Source organism: Anoplopoma fimbria, chromosome 4, assembly GCF_027596085.1.
Source record: "Anoplopoma fimbria isolate UVic2021 breed Golden Eagle Sablefish chromosome 4, Afim_UVic_2022, whole genome shotgun sequence".
In the NCBI taxonomy this organism is placed as follows: domain Eukaryota; kingdom Metazoa; phylum Chordata; class Actinopteri; order Perciformes; family Anoplopomatidae; genus Anoplopoma; species Anoplopoma fimbria.
Genome location: NC_072452.1, coordinates 1,283,604 through 1,311,382, shown reverse-complemented (window position 1 = coordinate 1,311,382; position 27,779 = coordinate 1,283,604). Strand labels below are relative to the sequence as shown.

General features: G+C 39.8%; 2 protein-coding genes across 2 annotated transcripts; one reads left to right on the top strand and one right to left on the bottom strand.

The window, feature by feature from the left end:
• Nucleotides 1-471: 471 nt before the first annotated feature.
• On the top strand, nt 472-7,887 carry LOC129090283 (fibroblast growth factor 4-like). Its single transcript, XM_054597881.1, has 3 exons — nt 472-1,714; nt 4,407-4,510; nt 7,711-7,887. The coding sequence occupies exons 1-3, from the start codon at nt 1,432-1,434 to the stop codon at nt 7,885-7,887; spliced, it is 564 nt and encodes a 187-aa protein (XP_054453856.1). The 5' UTR covers nt 472-1,431.
• Nucleotides 7,888-15,068: 7,181 nt separating this feature from the next.
• LOC129090002 (uncharacterized) lies at nt 15,069-25,881 on the bottom strand. Its single transcript, XM_054597467.1, has 15 exons — nt 25,843-25,881; nt 24,839-24,967; nt 24,530-24,748; nt 23,388-23,478; nt 23,132-23,208; nt 22,465-22,575; nt 22,173-22,232; nt 21,499-21,655; nt 20,614-20,812; nt 20,041-20,119; nt 19,860-19,952; nt 19,501-19,573; nt 19,330-19,397; nt 18,283-18,407; nt 15,069-16,019 (listed from the first exon to the last, which is right to left on the bottom strand). Exons 1-15 carry the CDS (start codon nt 25,846-25,848, stop codon nt 15,848-15,850), a joined length of 1,659 nt encoding a protein of 552 aa, XP_054453442.1. The 5' UTR covers nt 25,849-25,881; the 3' UTR covers nt 15,069-15,847.
• Between the last annotated feature and the right edge of the window lie 1,898 nt (nt 25,882-27,779).

The following is a 27,779-nucleotide window of genomic DNA, read 5'->3' as shown; positions in this document are numbered from 1 at the left end:
CTTTAGTTTTGGGCTCACTTGATCACCATCACAGGCCAGCCAACAGGTGGAACCGTGAGGATTGATGGAGGGAGGAGTTCCAGATTACCTGAAACACAGCATAAAGTTCAGCTTTGGACAAAGAAAAACGTAATCACTGGCAGGTCAGCAAAAATATAACACAGTCTGTTTAAATCAAAGCATCACTGATACATGACATGAACAGGTGTGTTACTGTTCATTACGTCTGGACTTGTGTTTGTCAGTGTAGCAGGTGTTTGACTCGTCTTATGAACACTGACTGTACTGGATTCATCACTAAACTGTATCGTTGTCAACCAAGGATGGTCAAAACGTTGGCTTCAGTTTACAGAGGTGCACACAACTGAGTACAAACATTTTTCATGTATGTTGAGGTTTGAAACTTTTTACTTTATTATTTTATTTTACAGGATAATCCCATTGCCATTTGGAGTCTCTTTTACAAGGGAGTCCTGGTCAAATAGCATAAAAAGTTTGACAAGAAAGATCAAAACAACAGACTTCAAAACAAAGCAGCAAAAAAAGATTAAACAAACATAATAAACAAACATAAAAGAAACATGCAACACAAACAAAAACAGCATATTACATCTAACAATGAATAAGCAGTGTTGTTCAGTATCAGAACATGTACATTTAATGTTCAAATAGTCCTTAATCCAGCATCTTCCATGGCCACACATGAGGAAGCACAAACTTGAAAAGTACTTGAACCAAAGAGTGTGGGTTCTTTCAGTTCATGCTATAGAATGAATTTATGTAGTATAGATTAAAATGAAGATACAACTTCTTATGTAATGAAGGCAATCTGTGATCATGAGGAATGATTGTTCTGCAGATTGAAATAGCACGGGAACTTTATTATTGAAATCATTTGACAGTACCAGTATCTCACCCTCCTCCACACATATCTGAAGCACTTACATATTGGTAACATGGTGATATAGAGAACATTCACAAACGGTTCCTGTACATCCATCTCTCTATCTGAACTCTTGATTCATTTATCTACTACTCTATGTTTCTGTGTCCTTGCGTGTTACTCTTTGTTTTCTGTCACTATGTGTTTAATGTATTTCTCAGTTTGTGTGCTTCTACGGCATCTGTGACTCACAGACAAACAGGACAGCAGGTGGTGTGTGATGTAATATGGGCCACATATAAGTCTTCTGTCTGTCTGCTGGATCTACCTGAGGAGGAAACAGGAGACAACTCTCTGGCAAACTGGACCCCTAATGGGTTCAGCTTTTAGAGGTGTCTAAATATGCATAGTGAAACTTTTCTCCTGGCTTTAAAGAGTGCACAAGTTGAGGCATTTTCTTCATGAGAGACTGAAGCTGTAAAGATTTTATGACCAATTTTGTTCAAAGTGAACATTTAATTGGTCTTGGAAATACACAATAGTTGAGGATGTCATCGTCAAGGTCCATGCTCCTCTTTGGGATCCTCCTGTGCAGCTCCTTTGCTCCTCTCCCAGTCATCAGCAGTAAGAGACATAGCATACGGAGCGCCGGGTCATTGTTGCATGCCCTCGGCAGCTCCTGGGACAAGAGGGAGGTGACAGCTAGAGATGGAGAATACCTGCTGGGGATAAAGAGACTGAGAAGGCTTTACTGTAATGTGGGCATTGGCTTCCACATTCAGGTCTTACCAAATGGGAAGATCACAGGCGTGCATAATGAAAACAGATACAGTAAGTAATTTTGCCTTTCCCTGTTGAATTTCATGTTAAGCAGCCAAACAAATGTGGTCATAAACTGTTGGGTTACCTTTTTCTAGTTTAAGTAGCTAAAAATCTGACTTATAGGGCCATTGGGACCAGTTATTCTTGTATGTTTTGTGAAAAACATAATGGATCACTACTTTGGCATTATTTCGCAGTGTTTATTTTACCAATTAAATACAGCAATATTTTGTCAGTTTATGTGAATTGATTAATATGGAATTCACTCAGGCACTCATGGCAAATAAATATTCTAATTATTGGCCAATCGGACACATGCGCTGTAATGAACGCCCAAAAACACGATTTTGAAAATGCCATGCCCCTCACACATGTCCAGCTCTATGTGTTCTAAAAAAACACATTCAAATCTAGGTGCAATTGCTGCAGAATGTTCTGTGGGACATAAATGGACCCAACTTCATTTTCAAGCTATTGACCAATAAACTTCATAAGGGCTAAGCAATAGTTCGGAACTTGTGCATGGACCTTAAAAAAAAAAAATGTGGCCATAAATCAATGACAGTTTGTCCAAACATCACCAGGCTTGCTGAATACTTTTTATTAAGCTGTTGGGCCATGTCCACAAAATGCCAGGATATGTGACTGGTGGGATTTTTAATATGCAATTACTGAAAGGCTGAATACATTGTGCTGATGAACAAAGTTTGTGATTGGTCTTAGCCCTTTGGAAAAACCCACTTGCTGCTGTCTGCAGCTTTGATTTTGGCAGAGGAGCTGCTTCCTTCTGTTGAATAAATAAGGGCTGGAACCCAGAATGGCCTTGTTGGCTATATTTTGATTTAATTTAATTCCTTTGTTTCAGTTAACTATTTGTTAATAAAGTCCACAGATGCTCAACCTCATCTATTTCCAGTGCCAGACCACACCATCTGTCCTTTGTATGGGATTGCGAGGCTACATTTGTGTTTATAAGATTTTTGTCCAACTTGATGCCGTCTTGCTGCGATGTAAGCAACCATAACCTCACAAGCTGAAGTTTTTAGATCCAGGTGCTCTCCATCGATTGTAAGACCTCACCTGGGCATGATGGGAAACATGTGGCTCTCTAGCTCATTAGCTCAGATGTTTGACTCGAAACATGACAATTTATAGAATTCTTCACCTTCTGTTTAATCGTTGAGGTTTAAATTTAGTATAATGAAGGTCTGTGAACAGATAGTATTTTCTGTGCCTGATCACTTTTATGAGCTCAGATAGGCTGATTAAATTAATTCCAATGGTGGTCTACAATAATCATTTCATTTCATTCTTGTAATATCTGCTAACAGGTGGGCTAGCATGAAGATCCTTAAAATAGCATCTTTATAGACTGATATTGAGCCCAGACACTTTATTTACCTGTCAGATCACTGAAGGACATGAATTATGTAACGTGTACTTGCTTTTTCTTTCCCCATGTGTGTTTGTAGCTTTTTGACTGATGTGAATGACTTGAAGTGGACAGACAGGTAGTTAGTGCTGTATCAGCTGCTCCAACACAAACTGAGACTATAAGGGAAAAGGAAAGTAAGAGCACATATGCACAAAGCATACGCACCATAAAAATCAATTACTTTCCTAAATCTCAATTATTATTATTTTTATTACTACTATTATTAGAGCCTCATATTTCTACCGCATTCAGAGGGACTTGCTGCTCGAGATTGAGAAATCTGTTTACGCCAGAGGGTAGACAGTTGAAAGTAGAAATTGACTGAACAAAACTGCAAAAATAAGAAAAAAAGACACTGTGTAATTCTCAAAGCATTCGCAATGGGTGAAATTTTCCCATAACTGTGATACCAAACAAATAGCACCTTGTTTCTTCTTTTGCCATTTGTATGTATATTAATGAGGTAATAGTCATTTACTTGAAGCTACATTGTCTTTTTTTCTATGGAAATTAGTCTCATTGCTGAAACAGTCCAATTCACAAAGATCTGCACTAATAGCCACACTGTAACATTGTTTTGTGTCTTAAAGAGTTGGTGGTAGCTGAGGCATCTTTTTAAGGGGTGTTTGCGTAAACTCATTGATTGTGGGACGCAGTGACAGGATGCAATGACAGTTGTGTCATGAAACAAAAATGAATAAATAAATCCCATACATGTCTGTTATTTTAAAGGCTGCATGACCAAAAATAAATGAACTACAAAACAATCTCCAAGACGGGTCAAATATCAACACTTGGTTAGTGGCTCTGAGTTTCAACCTATGACTCACTACATTACCTTATAGCTTCAGTTTTGGTCGTGGGAGGGACGGCGTGTCACTTTCCACTCGTTACATGCATAATGTCTTTCCAAAATAAACTTCATCACAGGAGTTAGGGAAAACAAAACAACAAAATCACTAAGAAAGGTTTAGGAAAGGAGTGTGGTTGATGTTGACTTGACTGACTAATGACTGATGTGACTAGTGAACAACAAGTCACCTAACTAGCTCCAGTTAGTCACTTAACTAACAACCAATGTGACAGAATGTCAACAGAGAAACTGAGAGAAACGAAACATGCTAACATTATCCAAGGGCTTTCCCACTTTCCCTGTTCAAATCCTTTTGGGACTATCAAGCCATTCTGAGGCGATCATGCTAAACATTATTAGTGTCTCTTTGATGGTCTCTATCTGCTGCTAATCATTTTCATGTTTTATCCCAGGCCTTCTAGAGATGTCCCCAGTGGAGAGAGGAGTGGTCACTTTGTTTGGAGTGAGAAGCGGCCTCTTCATTGCCATGAGCGACAAGGGGAAACTCTATGGCTCGGTAAGAACTGTTGTGTGTTTGATGACAAGATGTGTGAACTGAACTGAATTTGTCCATATACTTATACTGTAACCTTTATGGTGACTTGGGTTTGTGACTCATGGGCACCTGGTTTTAAAATGGGGAAACTAGGAAAGATATGTAACTAGCAGGTTCCTGCAAAGGGAGAAAAAAGTAGTTCAATCATTTTTAATAAATTAATAATTTATTCCTGCATTTCTACAGCATCTAGCCTCTAAATATCACCCAGGGGATACTTCTCGATATCAACTGATAGCTAGTCTAGAATACTGTTTAACATTTTCGTTTTGGTTTCGTTTTGGCAGCACTATCTAAAGCTTGGTTTATCCTCCCGCTTTGTGCCTTAGAGCAAGCTTCCTCAGACGGCACACAAGCTCCAAGTATGTACGTAGGAGTTTATACTCTATGTGAACCATTATTCTCCGAAACACCAGAGAGCGTAAAACAACTTGAACTGTGAAGAATCAAAAATGTAATGATTCAACTCATAGATATGCCCATAGACTGTAGGTGTTACCGGTAAACAACCTCCACATAACGAGGAGGGATTGTGATTATCTGTAAAGTCATATCTCATATTCATGGACTACTTTATTACATCTGTACAAGCCCTGTGAAGAAACAGGATACGTATTACATTCATTCTACAGAAACTAAGGTTGAATAGCCTGTGAACTATTTGATTTGGCTCCAAAATAATTACTCAAATTAAGATTTTTAAGACCTGCTGTTTCTAAAGCGTTAAAAGAGAATTGGCCTTCTTTGTATAATCCCTACATAAGTAAATAGTATTTTCATCAGAAAACTATCTGTGACAGTCCTGTGATAGCGCGCGCCAAGTTACAAAAATTTGTTAGCTAGTGTTAGTACGCTGTCATAATACTAATACATCAAACTTCAAACTAATGGAGCTACAGACTGCTATCTCTCTTCTGAAAAAATTGTTGGTTGTTATATCTACAATGCAACTTTAGCTAATAAGTCAAGTCAACATTGAGGACCCAGTTGCTGTATGCCTTTGTTGGGAATCTTTACAGATTTATCTGCCCAAGATTCCAATGTTTCAACAACTGAGCAGAAAAGTTAAATGTATGGACCACTTAACTATAGCTGTCTAACTAGTTTTGTGAGATTACTTCATGGTGAACATAGGAAAAGGGGATCCATTTGCTCAACTTGCTCCATCCCTCAGGTATCTATGCCTGAATTTACCACTTCAACTAGCTGAACTGATAAAGACAGGAGCAATCTAAATACCTGGAGGTAATGCACCGCATTTACAAAATAATGTTTAGAAATGTAAATAATTCATTTTGAAGAAATGCTTCACTTCCAACCAGCGATTTTTATAAGTGATACATTTTTATTACACACAGTTTTCCACTGTGTTAATTTTGATTAAATCACATGCAATAACATGGGAATGACAAAATATGAAAGACCATCCCCTGCAGTGATTACAAACCATATCTAGGCGTAACTGCATTACAGCACAACTTGTGTTTTGGACTGTTTACACTTAATATATCTGGCACTAATCTGTTCATTATCTTTAATATTCATATTCTTTTTTGGCATATATTTGATACATTTGTATAAACTGGTCACATTCATCTATACAATCACAATTTGCACGGGCAGTATGACCATATTTCAATTAATTGTGACTAATATTTCATCATTTTTATCCAGAGTATCTGTATGATTTTACTGTACATTTGTGAAACTTGCAGAATAGCCAAAGGTGCTCATCTTTTTCATTTTGACCTCTGAGGTGAGTTCCTTGTCTATATTCAGGACACATGATCTATTGACTAGTAACCAGTGCTGCTGTGATCGAGCTAGTTTGTGACCAATTTCAGAAAACCGCCATTCATTCAGCCCTATGAACAGATTATAAATCCTGAACTGTATTTTGATAGGCTTCACTCAACATGCTACTTTATTTTCACTCATGTAATGCCTTGCTCTTAAGAGAAAGAGAAAAGAAATTCTTTAGAATGACCAAGAATTATAAATACCCACATGACGTAAACACACTGAGTCTGAGTCAGTTCGTGTCAGATTTAATTCCATGTCATAGTTAATTGTAGGTCAATTTCCTCTGGCCCGAAGCCATAGGTGTAATGTTTTATTTGGTAGCGACCGCCCAAACATTGGAGTGATCAGCTCCAGTTAAAATTGTTTTGATTGCTGACTGAGGCTAGCTCAGCCATGGTCTAAACACCAGGTAGTCATCCAACAGTTAGTCATCCGGTTACTCATCTAACAGCAGGACTCTATGCACAAAGGTAGGTGGCTCGTTGGGGGTGGGGAAGTCAGATTGACCTTTGGTTGGAACTGCTCCCGGACCTCAGTGAGGAAGCCGGCCATTTTTTCCCCCATGAATTAGTGTATATTATATGATATATTATAAGGGGAGATTAAGTAGCTGTGGTAAGGGCAACGGAATGAGGAAAGATCCTGTCCCTGATGGCATTTATCCATACAGCTAGGATATCTAACCCTGTATACAGTGGCGCTGGCAGAATTCTATACCATAGCACGAACAACAGCAGCTCACCGGCTCACAGTAGATACAGTACCTTACGTCTAAGTTCCCATGCTCGCACATACACAGACTACTCAGTGAGCAAGGAAGTGAGAGAGAGATAGATAAATTCATAGTTCTTTTGCATTAACGTTCCGGTACAACAACACCGTAAAACTGATAACTGCACGCATTTCAAAGTGAAGCCAACGATAAGTCAACAGTCAAATCAAGACAAAGAAATGTTCTCCCAATATGGCACGGAAACATTAATTTAGTGTATTATGCTACAAAAAGAAAGTTAGGTTTGATCAACAAGTGTTTACCTGAGGGGGGACAGGAGGGTGGGTGCTATGTGTCCGCACCGATGCTGTCGGTCGGGACGCCGTTATGAGCAGTATGAGCACAGTGCAGAGCACTAACCAGTGGGGGATGCTCACGTGGATAAGATTGGATAACGATAACAGGACACAAAGAGGGAGAGAGACTTTGTCGTCCTCTGTCATGAAGAAATGGTGGAATCAAGATGACATGTTGTTTTGCAAACAGTGCCAAAACCCAAATAGAGAAAAATAAGAACATTCTCACATTCCAGAAGCTAAAACAATGATTAGTATTGACTTGATCATCTTCCTCTTCCTTTCCACAGGGTCGCTACAACGATGAATGCAAGTTCAAGGAGAATCTCCTGGCCAACAACTATAATGCCTATGAATCAGCTGCCTACCCTGGCATGTACATTGGCCTCAGCAAGACTGGCAAAACCAAGAGAGGCAACCGGGTCACACCCACCATGACTGTGACACATTTCCTTCCCAGGATATGAATTTAAAGAACAAAACTCTCAGCAGTACTGAACAAAGCCAAGGCCACTGTTTTGGACATATTTTACTGTTGGACTACTCGTATTCTCCTTCTACAACTAACACAACGTACAAAAGTGGAAAACTTTGCTATATTTTGAAATGTTTTTGCTTCAAACAACAATGTTTTTGCTTCAAACACTTAAGGCAATGTTTGTATGAAATGGTATTATGCACCAACCAAAGAATAAGAATACGCTATCAACATGGCTGTGGTTCAGGACTCCAATGGATATACTTACAAATACAAAGCGTGGCTGCATGGTGTAATTACCTTTTGCTACGCATCGCCCCCTGCTGCTATTCCGTCAAGCTCTCAGAGCTACTATGGAGCCCGCACTGTCACTAATTGCACTCCCTGAATTAATATTATCTTCTTTTTTTTTTAAGAAAAAGCTATTTCAGAGAGAAGTAGACTGATGGGTCAACAAGATGTGTTTAAAGAATATATTCAGGATGTCAAACTGATTCAGCAGTGAAAAGGTTGAAAAGATTAAGTTAGATGCTAAAGCCTACAGATCACATTGTAAAAGTGAACCACCACATCACCTGGCAGTCATGACAGAAGACAATAAAATGATGGAACAATGTAGTTCCTGCAAAGCCTGGTAGGTCTTAATAAACTGTCACAATTATTAAACAAAAATAATAATGATAAATGATATTCAAAAACATGTTTCTGCAGTAGACCAAAACGGACAAACCAAACATTGGCTCTAGAGAAAGCCTTTCGCATCTTTACCTGGAGGCCACCGTAGTTCTCCTACAAGCTTGTGATACTTCGGTAATGGAGCCGCTAAGTGCCAAACTGTGGCCGCAATCTGATTTCCTTTGCTCCTAAAGTAGGTGAGGTCCTGAAAGATACCACAGTGATCTACCAAGGTTTTGCACTTGGTGGCTAACACAGTCTTCTAGAGCTAGGAGTGCGGGAGGGGTATCCAGGTGGTTGAAAATCTTCCAAAACACTGCTAGATACTACCAAAACCTACACACTTGACCGTTAAGTTATTTTCTTCCATCTTATATGCATAGCTACAGTGATTGTGTATGGATTGTGGCACTGCCAATACACTGGTGACCCCACATCAGTACTGTGTCTGAATGCATCGGAAATGGACACCGATGGAAGACAAAAAGTCTGGTCACACCACGGTACTATTTTCTACACATGGTAACGAAATGGTTGGTGCAAGTAGTAGTGGTGGTTACTACTCACAGGGCTATATGGTGACTTACAAAGCTAATTAACCAGCCGGTCGTGGGAATGCAACCCTATTCAGTCCCAGTAGCTCTCTGGGCTAACTGGTTTGATAACTGTCATGCTGCGTCTCAATTTAGATACTTCCGTTAGTAAATTTCCATCTAATACACTGTTCACTATTTTCTCACTTGTGCGGTGTGAATTTTGACATGATAGAACACAGATTTTGCACTTATATTGATTGCAGCATTTGACGCCTTCCGCTTCTGGTGTATAAAACAGGTAGATCTGTCTGTATAAGTCCTGCCTTTACATGCTGTGTTTATTGGCTTAATGAATAAATGAACAAATGAATTGTTTACCATCAATGTGGCATGTCTTGATAAACTTTACAATGAAGGTGTAAAGAGAAAAAAAAACATCTCTAATGATTCTTAATGACAAAACTTCTGATTAGACAGAAATAGGAGTGGTTTTAAATAGTGATAGATATTGACAGACTGTGTTGGCTAAAACATACAGGAAGCCATTTCTCCTTTTGTAAAATGTCTCAGTGTAGGCCTACTTTTTTCATAGTCAAACATAAAACAGCACACAAATATGCAGCAAAAAAAGTTTTATTTCGGTACACACAGAACAGTACAGTACTGTAAACCGGCCTGACGGTCTGGACGTTCCTGAATGTAGCGTGGTCAGAGTGTGATAGCGTTGTTCTCACGAACCATATTTACAATTTCAGTCTCCTGTTCGGCTGTGTTCATATGCGTTAATGCTCATAATCCTCCTTGTTTTTCTCATCCTGGATGTCTGCAGCACCTCTTCTCACCCTCTCTCTGAAATGCTCCGTTGTAGCATTTGCTCCTCCCTCCAGAAAGCAAAGTCTGCTCTGATTGGTCAGCTAGCCCGCTCTGTTGTGATTGGTCAACGTTTCACATTTCAAAAAACTCTCCCTCTGGAGGATGATAAAAGATTGACAGTAACAACAGGATTTGAACCCAGGCCACTTGGGTGAAAGACTGCTTTCATAACCACTATACCATGGTGGATGTGAATCTTAGCTCTGTCTCTCTCTTTTGTTGTTTGAGGGCCAAACTAGCTGAAAGGAGTTTTACGTCACTTCCGTTACATTGTGACCTCATAAAGTTACAGAAGTGAAGGAGAGAATTCAATGGAGCAGTTTCAGGAGCTCAGGAGCTTCTGAGGAGGAGGGTAACTTTAGGCGTGGACTTAAGGTTTTACACTCTACGGACCTTTTACATGTAAAAATATCCATGATCTTATTAGAAGAGTTGAAGAACCCCCCCACTGGCACAGGAACAGAGGGCAGTGAGGCAAAAGCAGCCGTGGTTTGATGCCACGCATGAAGCACTTGGGGAGAGGCCGTCCATTCAGCATCCCACCCTTGTTGAGTTAAACAATGGTCAAACTGCTGCTCAAGCCTCACCACGTCAACATTTAGAAATGTCTCTTCTGCCTGTTACAGACTGTGAGGAGGAGGAGTCCATGCCCTCCATCTCCTCCCATCCACCCACTAAACGCTGCAAGAGAGGTGAGGGCATGTTGGCCTTCCTCAAAAGGCAGGCTGAGAAGGAGGAAGCCCGGGATGCCTCCCTTTTCAGGCAAAACGAGAGACTTCTATGGATTTTTGCTGAACTGGTCCACCAGTTTAAATACATAACCATAACTTTTGTGATGTTTTTTTTACCCTCTTTTAATTCATAGAAGTAATGATGCATTATTGTTCTGTAAGGCAAGCTCATGAGAGGAGTTTGCCTTCTTGACTGAACACAAGAAGATTTCTGGCAGAAAACCCTGAAGGCTAACTTCAACCATGTTGAATAAAATTAGACATGCAGGAACTATTTCAGAAATGCTTTGATGGCATGCTCAATTTAAGCTCTCTGATTAATGTTTAAAACCCATATCAGCATTATCTTACAATGCCATGAGCCCACGCAGTCTTGTCCTCCTCCTGTGAATGTGTCTACAATTTCGCTTCAAGGTGAGCCATGCAGCAGCAAGTTCCACATTTCCCATATTGCACAGTAGTAGCTTTGTATGCCTAACAAGTTATGCAAATATTGAACTAAGTATTATTCATTCTATTATTTTAATACAATCATACTAATTTTGATTAATTTCGATAAATATTAGCGGACAGGATGTGAGCACGAGTAACCATTCTCAATGTGACATTTGTCATTTTTGGACTTTTAACCGCAGCCCCAGTCTGAAACAGGACCTTCCTAAAGCAATGAAGCCAGAAAGGAAATGGAAGATGAGGCAAAATAGTAGCAGTATAGAATATCAGAATCAGCATCAGCTTTATTATATATCATGAGTAGCAGTCAATGCAATGGACAAAGTGAGGCCTTTCCTAGTGATTTTAGTGACCCCTCATCATTAACACCTATATTTCCACATTGTTTCTGAGAGATTGTTGTGAAATTAGGTTCCATTCCAAATTGTGGAACCATTGTCCATAATAATCCTACTGGCTGAAAGGACATCTTGTACACATGAAATAACCTGTGGCCTAATGATGAAAACACATACACCAAAAACATCAGTGCCTTTTATCACACTTTATTACAGCATTGTTACACAGCAGAATCACACATTCACCATATTCATGCTTTTGCATCACATTTCCACTCCCAACTTGTTAGATACTCGTCAGTGGGCCTACACGTCAAACTATCTACTACGCTCTAGGTTCCCCTCTAGTGTCCGTTTTGGACACGTCAGGGACAGCTTTTCAGTTTCCACCTGAATAGTGTCTTTTAAAATATAATACTTATTTCACGCTCGTCATATGCATCCATTCACTTTTCAATTAAACTTCCACCGCAGTTTTAGTTTTACTTAGTTTTTAGGTTTACCTTTAAAGATCGTAGAGAGAAAATATGTAAGCAGTTCTTAAGGTAACTTGTACTCAACTTTAAGAAACATATCATCAACATCATCTCTACCTCTTTACTGTTCCAATGTCACAGACACCTTCACTTGTAACAGTTTCAAAGGGGCTGTATCGTCAGTCCAAATGTATGGAAACAGCTTGTCAGTGAAAGTGTGTGTGAAGGTGTGTATGTGTGTGTTAGTATCAGGATCAGAGAACGTCACCTTTCCTCCGTCCCAGTCCAAATGCACTCTGATCTTTTCGGGTTTTTTGCTCAGTTGAATACCAGGAACTTCATCTGATGGGGAGTATGCCCTGTATTTATCATTAAACAACTCTACTCCCCATAATCTAGAGCTGATGTACTCCTTTGTGTGGGCAGGTGCCTCAAACACAGCCACTTCCCAGCTTACGTTCTGTCCAACTTCAACGTCCCAGCTGTGAGTCCCTGAGTTGAAGCCGTCCCGGCTCACGATGGAGCAGTGGTCTACAAACCTCTCTGGATTTGCAGGGAGCTGCTGTTCCTCCTCACATCTCACACTGGTCAGATCTTCAGACAAGATGAGGTATGAACCAGCAGTGTTTGGGTCCAGGATCACAGGGGTGTAGGAGACCATGTCCTTCATCTTGCTCCAGATGTTGAAGGTCAGGTTGCCCAGGTGTTTGGCCTCGTCTATCAGAGCTCCTGGGAGCAGCTGTGGATCCTCCAGCAGGGAGCACTGCTGGACTCTTTCCACTGCAGCCTTGTAGTTGAGCAGGAATGTGACGTCTGCAGCTCTCAGCTCGTCCTCTGTGGCTCTGATTGTGTCGGAAAGAGCTGCTATCTCTCTGCACAGAGCCTCCATCTTCTCCTTCATCACCTGACTCTTCTGCTCCTCTTCCTCCCTCAGTGCAGCCATCCTGGCCTCCTCTTCCTCCTCTAGAAACTGGTGGAGCTTCTTAAATTGATCCTTAATCTGCCTCTCTGTGCGTCGGGCCTGGGCATTAGTGTGTGTTGGTGGTTGATTCCAGTGTTGTTTGAATTTCCTAAAGAGAGCAAGCTTTTTGGCGATTGGCTGCAGGGATTTCTGGAGTTCCTCCCCGAGATCCTGTGCAGCTTCATCGATGGGTCTGAATCTGTGGCTGCTGTGTTGACCAGAGTCTCTGCAGACGAGACACGCCAGCTGCTGATGATCCAGACAGAAGAGCTTGAGTTCTTCAGAATGCAGACTGCAGAGAGCCGTGGAGCCTGATGCCGTTTTCTGATCTCCCGCCAGTAACAAGGCCTCACACAATTTCCTTATTGCCAAATTATAAGTTGGCTCAATGTTTGAAGATATTCTCTTACAGAATGGACACTCACAGGTTTTTTTCTCCGCCCACCAGCACTGCAGACAGGCTTTACAGAAGCTGTGGCCACATGACAAGATGACAGGATATTTGAAGATCTGAAGGCAGACAGGGCAGCAAAGATCCTCCACAGAACAAGAAGCCATTTTCCTTTGGGATTGAAGCAAAACACGAGAGCTGGGCAGCTCAAACAGTTCTTCCAGTCTTGTAGTTACCTTGTTTTCTAATAGTCCATGCAGTGTCTGCAGTCACTAACTGGTTGAAGAGGCAGTAGCCTATCCTGCTGTCCTCCCTCAGTGGAAGTTGTTTGCTTTTGTCTAAAAGTGTCTGCTATTGTGAACGTTGCAGTGTGAGTGTGCGCTCAGGAGGAAAGACAGGTATAGGGTGGAGCTTTGTTAGCCCTACAGTAAAACACCTTCAGGTCACTAGCCAGTTGTTGCTACTCCACATTGTGGGGGGAGGGTTTCCTCTAGTCTTGTCCTACAGGTGTTACTATACTGAGACAACGTCTCAAACCTGTTTTTCAACATTTCAGTGAAATTTCTGATCTCTTCTGTCACCATGTTTCTTTCCCTGGTCGTACAAGGCTTTGTCCACACTGAACATAGCTTGTTGTAAGGTTTGGAAGGGTTACTTTAAATGTGTAATCTGATTAATTTACTATTCACCTGTTAATGTAATCAGGGACCTAATCCAAGTGTCACAAATATAAATTTAAATATAAAACGACTGTCATCCGATTACTTTTGGATTACCCCACTACCAACTATGCAGATAAAGATGGGAGAAAATAAATATTATTTTGTATGTAAAGCAGATAAAAGGGATCAACATCACAGTACAGGTTCTAATTCCTGGCTGTGAAAATGCTGTCATCATCCAAGGACTAAATGCACCTACATGTACCAAATGTCATTTTATTGTACATTTGAAGCTTCTTTTAAGGGTTCTCCGTTGAAGCTTCGGATATCTGTTCTTTTGAGGTAATCTTCCTGAAAAATATTTAAAATATAATTTTGCGTTATATAAATGTAATTTATGGTGCTGAAAGATTGCTGCTAGACCTCCCTTTGTGTTTTTTGACTGCAGTGGAAATGTAGTTTTTGAAAAACTACATACTAACAAATATGGATTGAAGCAGAATATTTTGGTAGATTAAACATGTTGTGAATGTTGATTTTTGTTACATCTGTCTTGTTTTTAATGAAGACATACATGTATTTTTTCATCAAGCCTATCACTTAAAGGCTAAAATGTGGCCCAACCAGATCATTGAAAAATGTGTTAATTTGCACTATTTAATGTTAGATTCTTGTATTATTAACTTTTAATTAAATGAATGCATTAATTACCTGGAGTTTTTTGTTTTTTTACAAGTGGACTTGTTTGTCTGGAGAGTGAGCATTTCAGAGATGTTGGTAGCTGCAGGCAATCAGGAGACAAGTAAAAGTGCCTGTGAATATTTGGGTTAAGTCAGGTTTATTCCAGCATCTTTAAGCGCTGGAGGCCGCCTCCCCGTGGAACCACCACAGCTTGCCGAGCACATAGGCCAAAAAAGTTCTCCCAATTTCTGTTTTCCTTTCTCATAATGTGGCCCAAAGCTTTTGCTCAATAATGTATAACAATGACCATGACTGCAGTTTGTCATGTCCTGTCAACAGTTTTGCAACCTTGGCATGCATTTCATTGTTCAAATATAAAGCCAGGTAAGCATATTCATTTAAATGTTTATATATATTTAACAGAAAATAGAAAACATATTACATGGTTTGTGTTTTAAACCATGAGGCTAATGTTGCATTTTTTAGGGGGGCAGCAGCTCAGTCCGCGGAGACTACATGGTCATCGGTTCAAGTTATCGCATGGACCAGTTACGGAGCGGGAACTGGTAGTTTGAGAGATGCCAGTTTGCCTCCTGGGCACTAACACTGTATAAGACACTGGACCCCCACACTGCTCCCCGGATGCTGTACAGTAGCAGCTGCCCACTGCTCCTAATAGGATGGTTTAATGCAGAGGCTTAATTTCACTTTGTGTGCTGTGTACACATGTGACTATAAAAAACAAAACAAAGTTGATTTGTATATCATTACTGACTCAAATTAACTCAATTTTTGTTCCTCCAGAGAAGTACCTGCTGATGCTGCAGTCAATACAGAAAGCCATCAAATCCATGGCTGCTTCAGTATCTAGTCTACTTCTTTAAAGTAGGTGAGTTTAACCCGCACTGAGCCACAGTTTCATACATGGCTGCAATTAAGAATTATTCTCTATATATATATCGTTATTCTTAATGCTTGTCATCGGTGCCACCAGGTAGGATTCTGGTGATTTCAGATGAAATCAGCAGGTTCAGGTAAACTCTCTCCGCTCAGATCTTTAAAAAAAAAGGATGAAAAATGTCCATTGCAATCACTAAAAGTCACACGTGATGTCCTCAAAGTGTGTTATGCACGTTGAGCAGAGAACAGGAAGTAGTCCTCCAGCTGGACGCTCACAGTTTGGGTTGGAGCGAGTCTGTGTTCAGAGCCTCCACCTGTTCAGAGTTCTGGGAGCTGAGAAAGGTGTGATCCTGAATTAAGTAGGTGGTGATGAACTCTGGGAAATCTCTCTTTAGGACCACTTCCAGGAACATGTCTGCTGCTGTGTGTAACCTCTGTTTAGTCCTGAAGAAGACCGACAGAAAGAGAGACATAAGACCTGAACACCTGAGCCACAGTGCAGATAGAACAGAACATTCTACAGTGATGCAAATAACTACAGAAAGCCATTTCCAACAAGAAAAGACAAAGAGTTAAAGACAAAAATAAAAATATATTAATGGTAAGTCAAAGTGTTGTCTTTTTCATTATCTCAGAATTTAAAACTACCTTTTTTTTTTAAATCTGAGTAATGTTGACCTGTTTTTTGTAATTCCTAACATTCAAGCCATTCTTTTCTTGTCCTGTCGGCGAGTCAACACAGACACTATGTGTAACCTGTAGCTTTTAAATAATGGACAGACAGCATTAGCTGTTAGCAATGGTATTGAAGAACTAGGACCACGCAATCTAAACTGACCGATGTTAGATAAAGGACAGAGGGAGACATAGCTAGAAAACTGACACTGTTAATGGTTCAAAGTCTGTGACTCTTTTTGTGTTGTGTGGCTGATTTACAACGTCTAAGTAAAGTTATGAGACAACTGAGATGGTTACTCTGCAAATAAACCAATTCAGATCTCCTGACCATTCCAATGGGCTTAACTTTTCTAAAATATATGGATCTTAAATCAGTGTCATCTGACCCCACCTATATACACAACCTTTTTGATTGGATATCTATAAGCCAATCCCAGTGTTACACATCATCTAAACTGGACTGCAGGTAGAGCCCCACCCCTTTTTCAGCAAACATGGCTGACCGTGGGGTCAGGAGTCACATGTTTAAAGTACATAATTTGAATTGTAAAATTGAAACGTTATATGATTTGATTGATGTATTCCTGTATTTTAGTTGTATGCTTTTCCTTTTCAAATTTAATAAACCTACAATCAAACCCAAAAGAAACCAAAAACACGAACATGGTATCCATAATACAACATCGTGTGTACCCTGTGTGTACACAATCATATCATATCAAGGTGGGCAGACAGATATTAACGAAACAAAGTAAACCTATTTTACATAAAAACCGAGATTGCAAACGCTGCATTGCCAAGAGTTGGACACAAATGATTCATAGAGCTGCGCGTATGTGTAGCATTTAATTTAGCTGATTATCGACCCTGTGTGGCCCGCTATCCCAATCCCTATTTCATTAGACATGAATTTATCCAAAGTACAATATGAATATGAATAGGAATCAGTATATTCCAGAGGCAAGGCTCCCACTAAAAAACTTTACATTAAAAAAAGCTTTAGGCTGATTGTTCATGCTGTGCTTGTGTAAACATAGTGACGGTGGCCAACTGAATTAGATTTCACTTTTTCTGACATGTCCATGCTTATTTCACAGATATATTGATAAAGTATTCTGTCTATGTGTGTGTAGCCTGTTAATAAATGACACCAAAACATTAAAAAGTACTATAAAAAATGTAGCGCGGGGGCCCGTATAATACAGGGTTTTCACAATGCATCGCTCACTTCAGATAACGTTAAAAGTCGATGCATAGAGCCAGTGTCTGTTCTGGGCTGCTTTAGAAACATGGTGGAGCAAGATGGCGGACTTTGGGAACACAACCAGCTCCCTATGTAGATATAAATGGCTTTTTCTAAGTTAAGAAAAACATAACAATTCTTAGTTTCAGGTGATTATACACTGATTAAGCCATGGTTATGAATAATATATTCCATTGCTGCCAATTAATCCCCCTAAATGTTACACACTGTTCCTTAAAATCATCGCTGTATTTACTGATATGAGTTATTAATTCACAAGAAAAGGAATAAACTTAAAAAAGGTCTCTTAAGACTATTTATTGTCATATGTAATAGCTGTTTTTTCTTGTCCATTGGAATTGACAGTAAAAAAAAACACACATGATGAAGTATTTAAATTAATTATTTTCCTTGCCAATGATTTATGTTATTCAGAGTACAAATCCAGCATTATTAGATTTGTTTTATGTGTGTTAAGAACATAACTGGTGTCTGAACGGATTTGAGATAGTTTTAACCTATAGCTAAAGAAAAGCAGTAGTCTGACTGGTATCTGCACAGATAAGGTTGTGTCAAGAATACAAAAATACAAATATATACTTTTTCTTTTTTTTAAAGAAAGCACAGGGCATATAATGTACAGAGCAGATCAACTGTATATGCTTTCATTGGGGGGGAATGGAAAACAATTTCATGTCATCGGAGTCGTTAATCTACCATGGACACATTGTCCTCATCGCTCAAACGACTTGCCCCAAAAGGTGTCCTAAAGGAGTGTCTGCTTACCTAACAGAGTGACAGAGAGCCCTGAGCTCCATCATGAGCTCTTTGATGAGGTCAGTCACCAGCCGCCTGCTCACCACCCGGCTGTCGTCCTCCAGCTGAGTCTGATGACGGATCCACTGCCACACCTGACACGTGAAACATGTCAGGTGATTCATACTTCAGGTAAACGTGGCCGGTTAACAATAAAAAAATCGTACATGTGAAAAAGGCATGTTTCCACTTAATTCTTCATTTAAAGATAACAGTTTTGTATTTCAATTGAAAAGCAGGGATGTACAGCACAATCACTATTAAAACTCCTGAAAACCTGATATCTCAACCAGTGTCTGTGAACAACAATGTCCTATATGAGCATACTCTTTTCTGCCAGAGTTAGAGTTTTGATTATTTCACATCCTCTGTCGGTGCTCTTCCTGCTGCTTTGATCAAGGTTCAGTGAGAAAGAACATGACTTGCTGATCCGGGACGTCTCAATATTTTGATGGAACTATTGCCACTACTTGGACAATTTATAATGCGCTTAAATGCTTGGCTCATGACTCATGACCTGTGTAAGCCAATTTTAAGCCACGTTAGCAGCAATGTTGGTGTCTCCATCAGTCAGCCCACCACTGTGGTCAAGACGGAAACATCTCAAAAGCTGTTAGATGGATTCTCGTGAATCATCAGGTCAACTTTTTAATATGTCTAATACTGCAAAACTAATGACATTTGCATCAACCTCAGCTACACTAAAGTACTAATATGCTCATGTTAGTTTGCAAATATACTAAAAGATTTCCTGCTAAACATCAGCATGTGAGCTTTGTTGATGGTGATGTAAGATAGCATTTTGCAAGTTGTGTGCAGCACATAAGCGTCAGATTTGGACTTCTCAATAAGCGTTCCTGTCAGCAGCAGCTCTGAGGGTTCTGGAAGGACAGCGACTTCACCGGGCTGTTGTACAAAGCCCTTATATTTGCTGGCAGGTTTTTGTCTTTGCAGTAAGTTATGGCCCACGGGGATGGGTACTGAAGTGGGATCGTGTAATCCTAATCCTAAACCCACCTGTGATCTGGAAATCTCTGCTGTGGCTGAATCTTCGACCTGGCCTCTGTAGAAAAAGTGGCCTCTACCTAAGAAACAGAGCATGACATTTAACAAGTCCACACAATAAGAATCACTTCGTCCTGTCTGCTCCTAACCATGAGGAGAACAAGAATATATGAATGTACATACCTGATAGCCAAGCATTAACAAAGAGGACACCAACTGCAATGTTGTACTTCAATCCGTAAAGGGTGACTCCTCCCTGGAGAAAAAAAAAAATACATCTGAATATACTTTATTATTAGAGACTTACACTGCATATCCAGTTTTATTACATAAAAGTACCAAGGTCAGTATTACATTTTCATCACATCATGCTCTGTCTCATCTGTGAAAATGCTTAATTTATCAACAAAACTGAACACCCAAGGGAGATTTTGGAGCAGCATGTTGAACAGCGCTCTCCACTTGAAGGGAAATATGTTAAAATGTTAAAGCTTTCCAAATGATCTTCTGCTGTTGTATTCTGGAATAACTGAGCGACTGACCAAAGGCATGGACAGTAGGTCATCAGGAGTCACAGTGACATCATGGCGTAGCTGATGGAGCTGGTTATGGCCTTCAGTGTGGAGCTTGAAGAGCTGGAAGAGGTGAAGAATGACCATGAACAGAAAACAAAAACCATTGTATTTATAAAAAGCTTTGTATAGCACATGATCCAGTGCTCACTTTCTGCATGGGCTCAATCAAGCTCAGATCATACACCATGAAACCGTCCACACCAGCCTGAATCTCCAGCAACTTCAGTCTGACAGGAGGAAGGAAACAGCGTCAGAGCGGCCAATATGTTCCAATATTAAAATGCAGCAGCTGTGAAGATAACATCTGTCAACTCGGCAAAGAATAAAGACATCGCCAGGGCAAATGTGCACGAATGAGACTGTATAGTACGTGGTTCTTTAACATGACGTGGCAATCACTTAGTCATATTTCTTGACGAACACTGTCTGGTCGGTGAAATGGTGGAGGGAGTTTTCAAACTGGACCCTATTTCCACATGATTTTATGTCTCAGTGACTATGAGGACAACAATTTTTGAAATTGATCCTCATCAATGTATCGTTATGTCCATTGAAAGTGCTTGTTTTAGCCATTGACTGGCTCAGTGTCTGACAACATTATGAAAAGGACATACAGAGAAATAAAAGCTTTTTCTTTACCTTTAGCTTGAACTGGTTTGTCTGTTATTGTATCCAAGCCTCATTCAGTCTCATGAAGATGTGTGAACAGCAATGTTCCTACCTGGTGACAGTAGCCAACACTCTGCTGTGGGAGTCACGGAGCGGGTCCTGAGGCAGCAGCAGGGCTGCCATGCCTCCTGTGGCCAGCGCTCCCCTCCGGTGACACGTCTGAACCAACAGGTCCATGTAGCTGCGCAGGAAACGCTTCTCCATATTGACATATTTACTGCGGTCGGGCAGCAGGAAGGCCTGTCGGTGACCTGGAGGAGAAACCCATGACCTCTTGACTTCAATGAGAAAAGGATTGCCTTTTTACAGCATGACTTTGGTTTACAATTTGCCGATTGTATTAAGTTATTAATAATGCAAAATGATAAATATCTATTCTATGAACCCTAATTGTAATAATACATTTGGCCTTGGACCCACAGGTGAATTATGAGACAATGGGACTCTTGGCACAGACGTGTGAAAGGCCCCACCACCTCCTTCGACAGAGAGACTTTATAGGTTTGATTAAATGGTAAATGGCCTTGTATCGCGCTTTTCTAGTCTGCTGATCACTCAAAGTGCTTTAACACTACATATTGTGAAAATTCACCCATTCACACACATTCATACACTGAGGGGCTATTAAGGTGCTACCTGCCCATCAGGACACTGATTAACATTTATACACATACATACACTGCAGGAACAGCAGTGTCTCTGTCTAGTCTTTTAATATCTGGGTGGTACATATATCTTGCAGTGATATTGTTAAGGTGAAGGCCAGAGGGGGGCCCTGACACTTCGGGACCCTGGACCCTGGGCCCAGTAGGCCCATTCAGTAGTCCATCCATGCCTGGACCTTCCCTGAAACAATGATTGGGTTCAGAGGCTCGTTGTAAAGCATCAGGTTTATTGGGAGGTCAGGAGCAGCTAAAAGCCAGAAGGTTTTGCTCACCAAACTTATTGACAAAGGACGCTGAATAATCCCAGATGCCACAGTTGAGTCCTGCTGAATGGTCTCGCAGCTCGTAGAGAATCTCCTCCATCTCAAATGCTGCTAATATATTTTCAATTAGCACCGTCGCCTTAATGCTGCCCAGTGGAAGGCCCAACTAGACGCACACACAGACACACAAATTTAGTAGATACGATTACATATGAGGGACTATTTCACACTGATTATTTTAAAACACTACTCACAATAACCAAGGCATTCAGAATTATTAATAAGAAAAAAAACTGAAAAAGAAGAATTACAAATGCCAAATCGATGTAAAAGAATGGAAAGTAAAACTGCTCCTATAAACTTGCATTAAAAAAAAGCAAATGGAACAGAAATAACAGTCTCTCTTTTCCATCTACCATTCATCACTTAGCTTCTACAGATGTGTAGACTTAAGCGTGTTAGCTGGCCTTGAAATAATTTGGGGTGCAAAAGCACCTTATAAACACCAGGGGAGTCCATGTGTATACTGTGACCAAGTTCTGGTAAAAAGGATCGGAGATTTTGAGAGTAAATTTAAAAACAAATCATCATATTTGAGAATACAACTGCATATTGGAGAACAAAGACTTTGCAGGAGAACATAGATATGTGATGTGTGCATAAACACTGAAACACATGCAGACCTTCTGTTGTGTCCAGACAAATATCTTGTTCCATAGTCTGGCCTCCATGAAGCTCTCCACCTAGAAAACAAGGAGAAACAGTAGAGCTTCATGTTGATTGTATTCATGTTAGAAGAATCATCTGTGTGCTTGAATGAAGGTGTGTGTGTGTGTGTGTGTGTGTGTGTGTGTGTGTGTGTGTGTGTGTGTGTGTGTGTGTGTGTGTGTGTGTGTGTGTGTGTGTGTGTGTGTGTGTGTGTGTGTGTGTGTGTGTGCGTGTGTGTGTGTGTGTGTGTGTGTGTGTGTGTTTTACTTTTGAGAGGTAGAAAAAGGGTCCACTCTTGTTTTCAAAAAGTGTCTCTCCACAGTGGAACATGAGGAGTCCAAAGTCAACGAGAGGACCGGGAGCCTCCTTCCCTGCCACCTGGCAAACAGACAGGGTCCTCTTTATGTATGGATTATTTTCTTTGGATTAATCATATACTTGTATGGCCCATAACACATGACATATCTCCATCCCATGTAACCAAAGCACTACATAGATTTAAGAAATCTGCTTATTTTATCTGATGATATTCAATTACATTCATATGAATGTATATATACATATATAAAAAAGTTTTGTGTTTGGAGAGAAAAAAGGCAAAAGTAAATGTATCCATTCCCACAAGTTATACCAATTGTTTATTTGACCAGTAAATAAGTGTAAATATTTGGTTAAAATCTCAAGACTTTAGAAATACAGAGACCCTGAGGTGCCCCAACAATCTTTTAAATGATTATGTATTTTATACATACTCTTCTTATTCAGGTAATAGCTAAATGAAATGCTCTGTTAAATAAATGTTCAACATAAAAGTCTGAATGCTATTTCAAAGCTTTCTCACCACTGCCAGGAAAAATAATGTTATAGAAAAAAGCTGAACCCATCTGCACTGGCTCAATAACCTGAGTGAAGTGATGTACACAGGTCACACTACCATCATGTTGTGCTCCACCATGTTCCAGGCACGAGGGCGAAGCATCAGCACTGGAGCCTGAGATATGTGTGGAACATCTAGGAACACAAGGAGGTAGGTGGATGAACGGTGTGGTACATGAGAGAATGTGTAGTCTTACTGGGACTCTTTCTGTTCCACATCTGGAAAACTCACACGTGCAACCACACAGATATTCATCTATGTACAGTAATGTATCTGTGCCAACATGAGTATGGACATAAAGTAAGCCACTTACTGGGGAACTGGTTGTGAACTGCCTTAACAACGTTATGAATGCCTTTGACCTGGTTGTAATATGTAGGGCAGTTCCCATCATCAAAGTCAACCTGAAACCAAACAGAGAGTGTACAGAGTCTACAGCGGCACAACAGAAAACCTTCATGAGGAGTCTGCAGAGATGCTACTGGCTCTGTGAGGCTGTGCTTACAGGGACCATGTTCTGCTGTCCCCAAGTGACAAAAACAAAATTATATATAAAATGAAATAGATTTTCTATCTTCTTCATGTTACGGCTGTCATCACATGAGACACATGTTGTCCTGCTGAATCCTATGGCTAAATCACTTGCCAAGGTGTTAGCATCACTTCTAACAGTTGACAGTTACAGCTTGTGTACTGAAGCCTTCTGTATGTATGGAAACCTGGAAGGAGGTATTCTTCAAACTAAGATTTTTATAACTAAAGGGATGAGGCTGGTGTTCTTCTATATTTTCCTCATTGCCAACTAATCCCATAAAAATGCCAAAACCAATAATGTGTTAGCCTGCCTTATGCTTTTTAACATCCCTATATTGTATATTTACATTTTATGTCTATAGTTTTATTTTTCATGTTTGTGTTTGACTTTGAGTATAATGTGTAGGTTTGTTTTGTTGGTATTATTTTTTGGCAGCTTAAACTGAATTTAAAACAAGAGTTAGTATTTTCCTAGCTTGCCATTGTGGTTCTTTGCTAATGTTATTCAAACAGGAGGACATAGAACATTTGTGGGGGACTATTTTCAGCGGTGGATTAATCCACATTTGCTGCTCTAGTGACTATTTCTGACTGCAGAGTGGTGTAAGGGGGATTAAGTCCAAATCAAAACTGCAGTGTTATTGTTATTTTGTGTTTTGTGGTTTGGGGTTAGGATAATCATGCTATGTAATTCTCACATTGACACATCTTACCTGAATCAAAGGATAGCATAGAGTCACATGAACAGAGTTCACTGTAATATGACATACTGAAGTTACTTAATGCATATAAGCGTACTCATGTGAATGATTTCCACATAAGCAATTAAATAAAGGCCTTTTATGACCCAACAGTACAGCATACAATGTCACGTCATTGTGTTGGTTTAGTATGGTCACAGGTCAATGATAGAGGTGGTACCTGTATGCCTTGTGCTGGTGACTGCAGAGCTTTAATGAAGCGCTGGGTGTCGCAGGGAGCCAGGTCCCCGATATCCACATGTCTTCTCTGGAGCCTCGGGGGGACGGGGAGCACCCTCCAGGCTGGGTCTTTCCTGATATGTGTGGTACTCTCCAGAAAGCTTGGCAAGTCAGCTGAAAGGTCCAAATGGGCCTTTCTGGACACGCGTAACCGCAGGACCTGAGTAGAGTATAAAGACGACTTATTATTAACAATTCTTCCATGCAATGAAAAAAATAAATAAAAAAGAAGCCTTTTCAGCTGTCTTACTTGATCCACCTCTTCATCAAATGTGGAGATCAGCTCATGCAGGAAAGGGAGGGAGCCTTTGGTGAAAAGTGTCTCATATTCTGCTTCTAGACCTGAGGGTGGTGGGGACAGCTCCATGCTGACTGGACCCTGAGGACGATAGGAGGTAGCATATCATATTAGTGGGTTTATCGAGGTCAATCTCCATATTTGCAGAAAGGGCCTAATTTAAAAATCAGCAGCCTTAAAAGTTTCAAAAGGTTTATCAGGTTTAAAACTTAAACACACATTCTAGTGATGGATAAAACAAAGAATAATAATAATAATAATAATAATCAATCCTTTATTAGTCCCACAATGGGGAAATTATTTCTCTGCATTTAACCATGATGGGCTGATACAGGGAGCAACAGGTGTCTTGCTCAAGGACACCTCGGCATGTTGCCGGTAATCACAACCTTGTGGTTACGGGGATATGGAGGTAGATATGGAGGAAAAAGTTAGAACTTTATGCAAACATACTCTGACTCACAGTAGCACTCCTTTCTGATTCCCCAAGGAAACAGTAACACAGCTCTACTCCACACTACATAAACCTACACTGATGGTCTTTTTTGGCCACTCTTGGGGCAGTGGAACCAGCTATACAACAACAACAACATATTTATTTGACACATTATCACCTCATAAAGTTGTTATGGCAAACAGCTTCCTTACTATGAATTATATACGTATAGATTGTAATGAGAAATATTTAACATACAATATAGAATATAAAAAGTCCTTTCGGAATAGGTTTCAGGAGCCCCCCGGTAGCCCACTAGTTACAGCACATTCCACCTAACTTTGATTCAGGGAGCAAAACAGTTTGTAGTTCAATGTTGGTTTTTTTACCACTTTCATTCACAAAAAAAATCCTAAGCCTTGGTAAAGCAAAGATGGGTCTGAAACAGAACACTAACACTAATAAAAACTGTCCATTATGTCTTTTTAGCTGCAAAATAAAGTAAAGCAATGATACTCACAGACATGAGGACAGGTCTCTGTTCACGCAGTAGAAGTGGACTTTGGTAATGGACTTACTTTGGACAGTGTTTAAACAGGAAGATGTTTGTTTTCGTGCAGAGTTTAAAGTCCTGTGTGAAGATTCATTGACCTTTGAGGCTATTTAAACTCTGTATATTCCCTATATTAGCTATTTGGTCAAATTACTAATGCTGTATGTATATGTTTGTGATTTTATTTTATTGAACAATAATGATTTATAATTGTATTCTTAATCTGAGCAAAGCACTGTTTTAATCTCTTAGCAAAGATAACCTAGAGACTACACAAGCCTTCACTACGTTTTCTCAGTGCTGTTCAAATGTATGTTGGCTCTCCTTCTGTCCTTTTCAATATTTGAATATCTGTTTCTGTACTGTAGATGTCTTAAGTAAGTAATCAAGATCCCTAAAGGTACTTTATATTAATGTTTTGGCAGTTTCTTTGTTTGAGAGTTTTTTGTTCCTGAAAATAACAAGGACATTAGCCTCCTGTGTCTTAGAGCACTGGTTCCTTTCTGGCTTGTACCTTCTTATTGTGACCGAGGGTGGTCATGGGTTGAGAGAAGCAATTCTTAACGTCTCCGATTTGTCTGTTTTATTGCTAATGATAACTACAACTATCAAGGTAAACTTTCAGGAAAAAAAAATCTAATCAAAGTCCCCATTATGGAGGGGAATATTTATATCATCATACATAATGTTATGTACACTAGTACTATGTCATCAGCATTTAAATGTTGTATATGGTTGAGTTACAGTTTATTATAGGTCTCCGTTATTTACTGCGTTTTTTATTTTTTAGGCTCATCGAAGGCTTTTAATGTTAAACATTAACCTGGAAAATACCTTACTATAGCTCAAATAAACATGGGATAAAAAGTATAATATTTGCCTCGTGTCATTTTTGTTCAGTCTTTTGGGTTTCTTGTTTTATTTCCACCTATGTCTCACCACCCCTTGGTCTACATTGTTTCATTTACTCGGAGAAAAGAATACCTACAATACTACATTTTTAAATTAAAATTGAATTGAAATATTCAAATACTTGTAATATTTCAAATAATTGGATCAGATTAAAAACAGTCAATTTCAATAAACCCCCCTTATGACAGTATGCACCGCTCTGTGCTTGGTTAGGAGGTCAATGCATTTGGCCAGTCCAGTCTTTGTGCTCAAACTGCATTTCATTTCAGCTGGATTGTTTATTGTTGAAATGACAAATAAAGTTGAACTTGAGATAACTGACAACAGCAATCAGCTAGCTCAGGAGGTCCAAAGCTATGCTGTGGAATCAACGACGATACAAATGTTAACGTATATAACTGTTTGCAAACCGACGTTGTCGGTGCTCAGGCCCTAAATATAACATTTAAATTGTAAGGCTGGCTTTTTATCCCAACATGTCAGATAACAAAAAGGAGACACATCAACAATGAACTGATCCCAATACTCGTACACCAGATGTGTAATAAGCAACTGTCTGACACTTCCCACAAGCCACACACTCTTTTTTAGCTTTCGGGCAACAGGATATTTTAGATCATACCTTTTTCTTTATGATTTGAATGTTTTGCTAATCCAACCAGCTTTAGAGTAAGGTTAGGTGGTGTTTTTTTCCAACTCTAAATCATTAATAAAAATATCTATTTATTTCTGTGTTCTAGCCTTTACCTATTTATGAATCCATAGGTCATCTACATGCTGTTTCTAATAAGCTCTCTCTACTAATGAAGGTGCAGCGCCCTCTGTTGATGAAAGAAGATACTTAAAAGCATTCAGCACGTCCATTCCCTCGTCTTGAAGTCAGAGTTTTTGATAGATGCCTGAAAGAAGGTCTGTGCTTAACACAAGCTTAATAGATTTGATTAATATTGATGAATGGTATGACCGGTGCACAAAAACTTTTTATAGGTACA

Coding starts and splice junctions, on each gene's coding strand:
- LOC129090002 (XM_054597467.1), bottom strand. Junction 24,749..24,838: donor TTGATGAAGAGGTGGATCAA/GTAAGACAGCTG, acceptor TACTCTACTCAG/GTCCTGCGGTTACGCGTGTC. Junction 23,209..23,387: donor AGTTCACAACCAGTTCCCCA/GTAAGTGGCTTA, acceptor TTGTGTTCCTAG/ATGTTCCACACATATCTCAG.
- LOC129090283 (XM_054597881.1), top strand. CDS start 1,432: ATGTCATCGTCAAGGTCCATGCTCCTCTTTGGGATCCTCCTGTGCAGC. Junction 1,715..4,406: donor GCATAATGAAAACAGATACA/GTAAGTAATTTT, acceptor GTTTTATCCCAG/GCCTTCTAGAGATGTCCCCA. Junction 4,511..7,710: donor AGGGGAAACTCTATGGCTCG/GTAAGAACTGTT, acceptor TCCTTTCCACAG/GGTCGCTACAACGATGAATG.